The sequence below is a fragment of the Penaeus japonicus genome, unplaced genomic scaffold (assembly GCF_977035675.1).
Source record: "Penaeus japonicus unplaced genomic scaffold, GWHDUDI00000001_assembly GWHDUDI00000011, whole genome shotgun sequence".
NCBI classification, from domain to species: Eukaryota; Metazoa; Arthropoda; class Malacostraca; order Decapoda; family Penaeidae; genus Penaeus; species Penaeus japonicus.
In genome coordinates, this window is record NW_028234413.1 from 18,949,447 (window position 1) to 18,960,076 (window position 10,630).

The 10,630-nt window shown below is 35.6% G+C and overlaps 1 protein-coding gene across 5 annotated transcripts in view; it reads left to right on the top strand.

Moving 5' to 3' along the window:
* The first annotated feature begins 864 nt into the window (after positions 1-864).
* hrg (poly(A) polymerase hiiragi) overlaps positions 865-10,630 on the top strand; it is a 23,216-nt gene continuing 13,450 nt past the window's right edge. The window contains exons 1-7 of one of the 5 annotated variants that reach the window (XM_086541687.1): positions 870-987; positions 7,641-7,777; positions 7,946-8,093; positions 9,218-9,302; positions 9,578-9,754; positions 9,933-10,188; positions 10,314-10,510. In XM_086541687.1, the coding sequence (XP_086397813.1) occupies positions 7,951-8,093; positions 9,218-9,302; positions 9,578-9,754; positions 9,933-10,188; positions 10,314-10,510 (858 nt within the window). In that variant the 5' untranslated portion in view covers positions 870-987; positions 7,641-7,777; positions 7,946-7,950. Of the gene's footprint in view, positions 1,181-2,458; positions 2,551-7,640; positions 7,778-7,945; positions 8,094-9,217; positions 9,303-9,577; positions 9,755-9,932; positions 10,189-10,313; positions 10,511-10,630 lie in introns of all 5 variants that reach the window. The other 4 variants (XM_086541684.1, XM_086541688.1, XM_086541685.1 and 1 more) reach the window with 4 other exon arrangements.

Below are 10,630 nucleotides of genomic sequence, written 5' to 3' on the forward strand. Positions count from 1 at the left end.
TATATATATATATATATATACATATATATATACATATATATATATATATATATATATATATATATATATATATATATATATATATATATATATATATATATATACATAAACAACACACACACACACACACACACACACACACACACACACACACGCACACACACACACACACACACACACACACACACACACACACACATATATATATATATATATATATATATATATATATATATATATATATATATATGAAATATATTTAGTGAATATGATAATGAAACAAATAAATTTTCGCATTATTTTTTACCTTATATAATTTTTTTATATATTTGCCTTTCGTATATAGATATTAACATGTTGAACTCTAAAGCAATAATTATACTTGAGGGTGTCATTTATAACCACCAAAACACTAATTGCAGTTAAAATAATAATTAATCTAGGTCTGAAAGAAAATGCATTCTGATTATTTTCAAGAACAGTAATTCCCTATGAACTCTAAGCTTCGCACCTCTTGGAAATGCTTGATAAATTTTCGCACCCACGGCAGAAGTACTGCCATATCTGAAGACGATATCGTAAAATTTTCAATAATTGCATCGAGTCGTTTTCTCGAGGATGTGAAATAGACTCGTATATAACTTATTACGATTTGTTTCTCCATGAAGTGGCTATATCCATCATATGCTATTAAAATGCTATGAAAAAAATATGATATACATTTTTCGCACTCCCTGAAACACAGCCTCACACGGCTAGGGTCTGGCCCCCTCGAGGAACTGGGAATCCCTCTCCCCGTGACCGCGTTTGCGTGAGTCCCTGCTCGAGGAGACATCGCTCACAGAAAACGTGGAGGCCGTGACGTCACCGCACACGCCGCTCCGCCATTGTTGTTGTTATTGAGAAGCTTTGTTTACTAGACCGACATTTCTGAGGAAAAACCTTTCTTTTAAGTTGCCCCACCCCTTCCATTTATGTAGTTTTTGGGTGAGAACAAAGAGTTTTGTGTCGCCTCGATCGTGAGACCCAATATGACGAGTTTTAAGAAGGATTTCTTGTGTTTTATGTGAAGATTTTATGAGAATCTGCGGAGTTTGTGCCTTTCTTTGCTGCTCTTTTATTTTTTTGGTCTTCCCTTATGCCATCTCCACGTTGAAAGAAAGAGAGAACGAGGAATAAGGTAAAGATAACGAAGAAAGGCGAAAGGAAAGAGAGAAAGTGAGAGTGAAAGAGAAAATGTTCATAATGTGGTTGTGATTCATATGTATTACCGTTTCGTGAAATGTTTGGTGTAATTTCCGCCTGCTGTATTTCTAGTCCATATTTTTATTCCATTTTAATGCGAATATTTGTTTTTTGATATTTGGATTTCTCGATTTCTCTAGAATTCGTGTGTAATGATTTGAATAACCTGTTCCATGTTTCTTTGTCTTCCTATATATTCTTGAATTTCCATATTTTCTGATATTTTAAATCGGAACTTGTGTTTACAGTGATCAGTTTTTCTATATTGGTTATTTGGATTTTGTATCATTGCTGATTTTTTCTCGTGTATCTATATCCCTTCTTTCAGGAAGACTGTGGGGGTATACTTGAGGTAAATGGAATTACTAGTTTTGGGTATTCAACTATAGGAGATGGATGGTTTTTTTAATTAATATATCTTGGTTTTGGTTTATTGTTCTTTTCATTTTAGATGGCAAGAGAAGAACTCATTTCAAATACCACTACTTGATAGTATCAACTTCAGGCTTTTGCCGTGCCATTTTACCAGTCGGTGTGACCAGTAAACATTCACTACGTATATTTTGACGAGATAGTTCTTGGAATGATTTTTTAGTATGACTGTAAATTGCTAGGGAGGTATACAAGAATGATCAAAGCTCTGTATTGTATGGAATTCATAGAACATATGTGAGTAATTGGATTCAGATTTTTGAAGAAAAGTTGGATTCAAATTTTTGAAAAATGATTATATTCAGAGTCTCGAAACAATGATTATATTCAAATTCTTGAAGAATAATTATATTCAAATTCTCAAAGAATAATTAGAATAAAATTCTCGAAGGATTATTAGATTTAGAATTACACCATTTACAGAAAGTAGTATATGGGATTGATAATCAAATAAAGTCTTAGCTGATTTTCATTTATGGCAGTTTGGGGTTAATCACAAATTTATATACTATTTGATCTCAAAATATAATACAGTAGCTTCTTTTAGACAATGGATGATATGTTTTTTACTTGGTGTGTGCTTGTTTGGGTAAAAAGGCATATTCCTGTTACTTATTGTTTAGGCTTGTCAAAGTTTTGATTAGATAGTCTGGACCCAGTTTTCATACCATGAAGACAATAGTATGTTTGCTCTGTTGCTTTTACTATGGGATACACATTAACAATGTGTGCAGGAGATTTATCGTTAGAGAAGGAATCAACATAAGCTCAATTCTGGTAGGATATATGAAGAGGAAGTTTGTTGACTTGTCACAGAAGTGCCATTAGGTATGCAGGCAACGACAATTGTTGTGTACACTGAATGCCAAATGGGTGAGTAAACTAGAAGAAAACCACATCTTTTTTCCCTTTAACTTTGCATTATTCTGAAATATACCACATTTTATATGATTTGTGTCTCTCAAAAAACTTTGATTTTCAATGGTTCTACTATACATGTGGGATGGGAAAAGGAGGGAGCAGTTAAAGAGGAACTAAAGGTTTAACCGATTGCGTACGGATGTCATGATATACATGTCAGTACCGATTAGGCCTAAAAGACAGGAGTCAATGCGCACATGACGCGACATCGGGATCTGCTCACAGTTGAAGCGCACACAGTGGAGTATTATGGCTGTAACGGCATTAGCTCCAGAGCTACAGGGTTCCAAAGTCAACCTAAACCTGTATTTTATGATGGATCTATGAAAAAATATTGTTTGGGTTAGTCTGTGCCACCTAGAGGGCGAGAAAACCCTTTCCCTTTAATTTTTAGCCGCTGCAGCTAGTGTCATAGACCGCCTGCCTTGACGACCAGTTAGGTTGTTAGGCACCCTGTTGGCAATGGGTTAAGTAAAAAAATTAACCTTAGATTTGCTTAAGTTATATCAGACTGTATGAAACTCTTATTTTCATAATCAGATAATTTACCATTTATTAACTAATGGTTCCATTGCTTAGGGATTCCATGTCAAACACTACAAAATTTTCACTTAAATTTTGGATACTCTCTTCAGATATAACTGTACCAACTTAAAATCACTGCTTTCTGGGTTTATTTTCTTTCCTGTACATTTTGAAGGATATTGCACTAAAATGCTACTATTCAACTGCAAAATATGACACAGAGATATATTCTATCATAACTTGTCATATGCTGTAATGACCAGGATAAACACTGACAAATTTGAGTTGAAAAGAACAGCTTGAAGTTAGCATGGCATACCAGGAGCAACACGCTATATTTTGTACATAGAATTTAGCATATACTATTGGTTATAAGTATTTACTTTATTTTCAGCTTGGCTGTTCTTGAAGTATTTGCTTACTTTGTTGATACTGACTTGGTTTATAGTTAGTGGTACATGAAAGTCTGAAGATGATTTGAAGCGAAGTTATTTATTGAAAGTACATCCATCAAATATACCATTAGCTTTTTTTTACTAACACACTAAGTCTTGTTGATATTTATTATCAACTGGACTTGATATTGACTATTATAGGCGACACAGAGAAGTACTAGTTTATTAGGATTAAATTTAATATTAATACTAAAGTAACTCCTTCACAATGAATTTTTGCATTTTTTTCTGCAGGCATTCATATGTAAGACTCGGAATATTTTATTACTTCTGTTTGTAATTTGATGCATTTAGAATACCTGCACCTGCAGTTGGAAAGCCTTGTACCACCCAAGAGCTTGGCAAAAAGTGAGGCACTTGCCAGTCTGATCTACAGTACTCTTTTATCACCATACTTCTTTGTTAGCATTAACCCATTTTTTTACGAGTGTCATGACATACATTTCAGCACCGAATAAGCCTAACAGACAGGAATCAATGTGTACAAGCTGTGACATCAGGATCTGATCACAGTTGAAGCGCGCACACAGTCATAAAGTATTTTAGCTGAAATGGTGCTAGCTCCAGAGTTCCAAAGTCAGCCTAAACCCTCATTATGGATTTATTGAGAAAAATTGTTTGGGCTAGTCTGTGCTACCTGGAGGGTGGAGAAAACCCTTTCTCCGTCCCTCTAATTTTTAGCTGGTGAAGCTAGTGTCTTATACCGCCTGCCCCAACGACCAGTTAGGTTGTTAGACTCCCTGTCTGCAATGGGTTAAAGGTAAAGTTATAGGAAATGAAATAATTTGACACAAATGGAATTATTTTATTGCGGACGGGGCACTTAATGACCTAACTGGCAGTCAGGACGGGCAGTCTACAATGTTGGTGGCACCAGTTGAAAAATAGAGGGGCTGGGAAAGTGTTTTCTCTGCCCTCCAGCAGCATAGACTAGCCTAATGAATATTATCCTTCACAAAATATAGATTTAGGTCCTCTTTGGAGCACTGTAGCTCTGAAGCTAGAGCTGTTACAGCCATAATACTTCATGACTGTGTGCGTGCTTCAGCAATGAGCAGATCACGATGTTGTGTCATGCACATATTGACTGCTGTCTTATAGTCCTAATTGGTATCGTCATGACACCCGTACTCAACTTATTCATGATGGATGGTGTGCTGTCGTGTTATCAGAATATTTCTGACATCAGATGACATCCTCTCACATCATGAAATTTTGCTGTATATACACATTGTACATAAGATTAGATAAGATGAGTCAGCACTCATAGCTAACGTGCATATAGCCCGGGCGAAGCGACGTCTTCGCAAATCTGTCTGAACTGAACTGATTGTACATTGTTAACCCATCCACGACGGGGGAATTCTAGCCTTGAATGTCACAATGCCGGGGCGTTCGAATTATTAGGCCTAAATCAATTGAATGGCTGGCACAATACTGTGCCGCCCGGCCACTGGGCTTTTGAATGAGCGGTACAGTACTGTACCACCCGTCCAGAGTGGGTTAAGTTTCTCTACACATATTGTAGTTGCATTTTTCTTGATTTTTTTCAGTAGGGTGGGTGAAATACACTCCTAGAGCTTGACAAATGTATGGCCTGTTGTGAGTGGGTTTACCCATTCATTCTGGGACTTATATTTGCCTAATGGCGCTCCAGCCAGCAAGTGCGAGATCTCTCCTGGTCTGAAGCTTTTGACCAACCTGATTCAATGGGGGCGATAAGAGTTTTTTTTATTATTTTTTACATAATTAGATGTCTATACAAATGAATCTCCAAAAAGTATATACATACATAACAATGTAAAACATGTATTTAGCAGGAGAGATCAGTATGTGATAGGATGTCATCGGGCGAGAGCAAAATCTTCCCATGGCCTAATATCACATCATCTGGCACAAATGGGTTAAATGTTTTGAAATGTTAGCAGTGAGTTCTGCTAGCAGTAGCATGAAGTTTTCATCCTTTGTGTGAGGTAGTACATGATTCAAGCATTATATGTACATTTTAACTTGTGGTGTTATTTTTTGATCTGGGAAGTGTTGTGTCCCAAGGTGACAGACTTGTTAAACTTTCACACACTTGTAAAAGGAGATTTGACGAGATGTGAATTTTGAATTATGATTCAAAAACTAATATCTACATTTACCTGTTAATTGTGAGAGCACTTGATGCACAATGGTAGTGTAGAGTAACTATTATACTTGCTCTTTTTCTCTTTACATCATTCTGTCATTCAAAAACAGTTTCAGAGATCTTGGTAAGTGGCCTGTGGGAAGTTTTACTATCACCATTAAAATGAGCCCTTTCCTGACTAATATAGTGTAGCAATCTCAATTACAAACTGCAAGAAATACATGAAAAAAATCTTGTCAGAGCTCAGTACATGTAGTTTTATCTCATTTGCATATGATTTAGGTAATGTGGGAGCAAAACAAATATGCATCCTTGAGAAGTCATTAACCCATCCCCGACGGGGGAATTCTAGCCTTGAATGTCCAATTGCCGGGGCGTTCGAATTATTAGGCCTAAATCAATTGAATGGCTGGCACAATACTGTGCCGCCCGGCCACTGGGCTTTTGAATGCGCGGTACACATGCTGTACCACCCGTCCAGAGAGGGTTAAATGGCTTTAGGTATATTAAAATAATTAGGAAAAATTGGTAGGGAGAAGGAATTATAAATGAGTTTTTTTGTTTATCACAGAGAAACGGAGAAATCTTTAAAACTTGTCTTCTGTGTATTTCATATTTTGTGATTTTGGAAATATAAAAACAAGTATATTTGTGTATATATAATAAAGGTAATGACCAGAATATGTATCTGTTTGGAAATCAGTATATTTTCACATCAGTTACTTGAGACTAATTTAGAGAAGAAATGTCATAGCTCAACACTGAAAATTTGTATTGAGTTACACAGTTCTAATTAAAGATTATTGGTGGTGGAAACATAATTGGTTAGGCTATGTGATCTGTGTATGTTTTGTGTAATCATGCTATTGATAAATATTTGTCATAGTTTCAGTGTTTGCTTCATGATATTACTTATATGGTGATTCAGATCTGTTCTTGATATGCAATTAAAGAACTATTATACAGAATGGGCTTTTGCTTTTCTAAAACATTTTCACTTTTTTATCTCTTTGGTTGTAAGTTTGAAATCATGTTGTTTTTGTTACTATTTTTACTGTTAGTGCCATTATGGAGTCATTTTATTCAGGCCTGGTTGTATAAGCATTTTAATAGGAGGAGGCTTTAAGTGAATCTTTTAGATACAGTGAAATTTTTGATTTTCAGGTGACAGAAAATCATAGATATAAGGTTATGAATGCATGGCGAGTGCAATACTATTTGTGAATTGGTTAATTTTTGAAAGAATTAGGTCACTGTTCAACAGAGAAAGCTTATCTTTCTATCTATTTTCTCAGATTTAGTTTCAAGTGTAGCCCTATTGTCATATTATTACTTTCCTGAGTGGTAGTTCTAAGTTCTTAACAACTTTTAGGATGAGAACATTCTGCTATCAAAAGAAGTTGTAAATTTCTTCTGAATCATAACAATATTAGAATTATGTTCTCAACTGTTTATACAAAATGATAGGAAGAATAACAAAAGGAAGCCAAAGGAAGGCACTCTCCTTGTAGATATGCATAAGCTTGTGTTGATAACCTCTTTTTGAGCATTTGGTAGTAATGCAGAGGGGTGCTCAGGCCATTGCCTGCCTCAATAGGCCAGGCCTGATTAGCAGACTTTGACAGGATACAATCAATGCCTTAATGTACCTTTATAATAACAGATATTTTCTTGTAATTAATGGTTTTGTGAATTGATATTTATCTTGATTGTCTCAGTTCAGGGTAAGCTTATATAGTAGGGAGAAGTAACTGACTTCATGATTTGCACACTTACCAAACATAGACATACATATAATACTGCGTGTATATCAACATACATACATACATGTATATAGTACATACATACTAAATTAGAATTAAGATAATGGTATTGAAAGAGTGATATATTAAAAATAGAATGGTTTAAATGTTTGTGCACTTGAACAGTTGGATAATGCATCTAATGTTAACCTGAGGTATGTGTACATCAAGAAGATATTTATTTAAGTTACTCAAACTTGGTATCTGAAATGTAGAAGAGTTTGAGAACGGGATTTCATGTCTCCCAGTTTACAACAAAAAGGGTTTGTGTGATTTTATAACATTTTTCATGAAGTATGTATAGATATTGCACACTTGATAATTTACTGAAGGAAAAATTATTTTTTTTGTACCTTTAAGCATAGGTAGTTGATATTGTTACCTTTTAAGATAGTATAATGAATCCTAAATTTTATTCTCTCTCTCCTCAGGCAAGATGGATGCTAGTAAGACTTTAGGTATGACGTCGGCAATCAGCCTGGCAAAGCCCAAGGCGTCCGACTTAGAGCATACGAGGGAACTTGAGGAGTATTTAAGAGATGCTGGCATGTTCGAAACAGATGCGGAGCTAAATCACAGGTAAGTCAAAGGAGGTTGAAACAAACACAAGCGTAATTTGCCTGCTAGTGGTGTAAGATTTTTGAAGTGTTTTAACTCATTGTGGGTGTCATGACATGCACGACACGAGCTTTAGCCTTACAACGGGTGTCATGATGTACATGATGTTGAGGGATTTTGGATCTCTGTGTTATTTTATTGTGCTATGAGTAAGGAGTGAGTGTTGATGACAATTGCAGTCATAATTACTATGATTACTGTAATATTGAGAAAACATAACTTCCAAAAGCTAGATGGCACCACTTTCTTCTAGCACCAGCAAGAGAGAGAGCCTTGAATGGCACCCATCCACGATATCTAGCAAGCATTATCTTTATAGAGCGATGACACATAGCAAGTTGAAGACCTCTTGCTCTAAAGTATCACAGATGAAGGATGTGCAAGCAGAACGAAGTTGGCTCAAACCATGCCCAGTGTCTAAAATGTGCTCCTGTGCAAATAGGGATGCCTTTAATTGTGGTATTCATAGTCATATGCACAAATTTCCTTCCTCTTACCTACCTCTTAATGTTATCTTCATTATAGATGGTTATATTTTTCGTATTCATTCATAACAGTACACAAATATGAAAAGTTGCATTTTGTCCTCCCATAAAACAAGGCTTCTATCACACTGGGTATAAAGAAAATAATGAGCTAATATGGATTCTTTACTACAATTTTAGTCAACAGCAGCATTGATCGAGCTTGTCATATGGCACATAAAAGTCTCTAAGCATAATAAAACACACAAAAAACAAAACACAAAAATGGCTCTAGTTTTACAATGAGTGACTGAAAGTGAGTGGGAAAAGTCAAAGTATGTTGTGTGAAGCTGCCTCGTTCTGAAATAAAACCCATCCTGGAGACTGGGCAAGCGAATCTGTCCCCTGTCCGCAGTGGGTTAATGATATAGGAATATATGTTATATGATTAGTTTTTGAAATGTATGAATTAAATTAATATTAAAAAATCTTAATAATTTATTTCTTTTATAGTAGGCTGAGACTGGAGGTAAATCTTTAGATTGAACCAATGAATTGAAGCTCATACTGCTTTTCAGTTTTATAGCTGAGATTGCTAACAGTGGCTCTCTTACATTACAGATTTGAAGTCTTAGGCAAGTTGAATAATCTTGTGAAAGCTTGGATTCGAGACGTAAGCATAAATGTCAAGAACATGCCCCCACAAGTAAGTAACTTGTAGTTTTTTTGTTTTTTTTTGTAAGTGTGTGTTTATGCATTTGTGTCCATTTCTGTTGGCTATTTTTGATTGCAATTGTATTAATCATTTTAGAGGAAATGGCTTTTGAAAATGCTTGATGAAATATAGCTTTCTTAAAGCTGATCTTTGCTTCTTCAGAAAGGTGCTGCTATACGAACAGCAGCCTAATTTTTATTTAGTGATTTGTTTGTATTTTAGATATTTTCATGCAGATACTGTATTCACATACTTTTTGTTTTCAGATTGCAGATACAGTTGGTGGTAAAATCTGCACTTTTGGTTCCTACCGTTTAGGTGTTGCGGGGAAAGGTGCTGATATTGACGCCCTTTGCGTTGCCCCAAGACACATTGAACGGCAAGATTACTTTACAAGTTTTTATGAACTTCTTAAGGAACAGAGTGAAGTGACAGAGATGAGAGTAAGTATGGGAATTGATTTTATTTTGGATCAAGAGATTTCTTTTTATCTTGTAGATGGTTTGTTTAAATGAAGTGCCTTGCTGTTTTTTTTTTTTTTTACTTTTAGCTAGGGTATTTGACTTATGTTTAGTACTTATAAGAAGGAAGTAATGTTTATTCTCTTTTACAACTTGATAGGCAGTTGAAGAGGCCTTCGTCCCAGTTATCAAAATGAAATACGAGAACATAGAGATTGATTTGCTGTTCGCTCGATTAGCATTGAAGGAGGTGCACGACTCGGTCGACCTCAATGATGACAGCATTCTCAAGAACCTGGACGAGAAGTGTGTCAGGAGTCTCAATGGTTGCAGAGTCACAGATGAGATTCTGCGCCAAGTCCCGAACAGAGAGAGTTTCAGATTGGCGTTACGAGCAATAAAGTTGTGGGCGAAACGTGAGTTCCCTAAGGATATTTTGTAGATTGTTGATTATGAATGAGTTGTAAAAAATAAAATAAAATTAGAGGGAGAGTTATTCTTTCAAAAATTCTAATGGATTTTCCTTTACGATAACCAACAGGTCATGGTGTATACAGTAACGTCCTTGGGTATCTTGGTGGTGTGTCATGGGCTATGCTTGTAGCGAGAACATGTCAGCTGTATCCCAATGCTACAGCATCCACACTTGTTGAAAAATTCTTCCTAGTGTTCTCAAAATGGACATGGCCTGCTCCTGTATACCTCAAACAACCCTATGATGCAAAACATGGGTTTAAGGTAAGCACAAATTTGTAAAAGAAAAATGGCAGAGAAGTAGACTGATGACTTTAGTTTTGGTTATTTTGAATAATTTTTTGTTTTATATGGTAATTATTTTAATGATACACATGTGCTTTT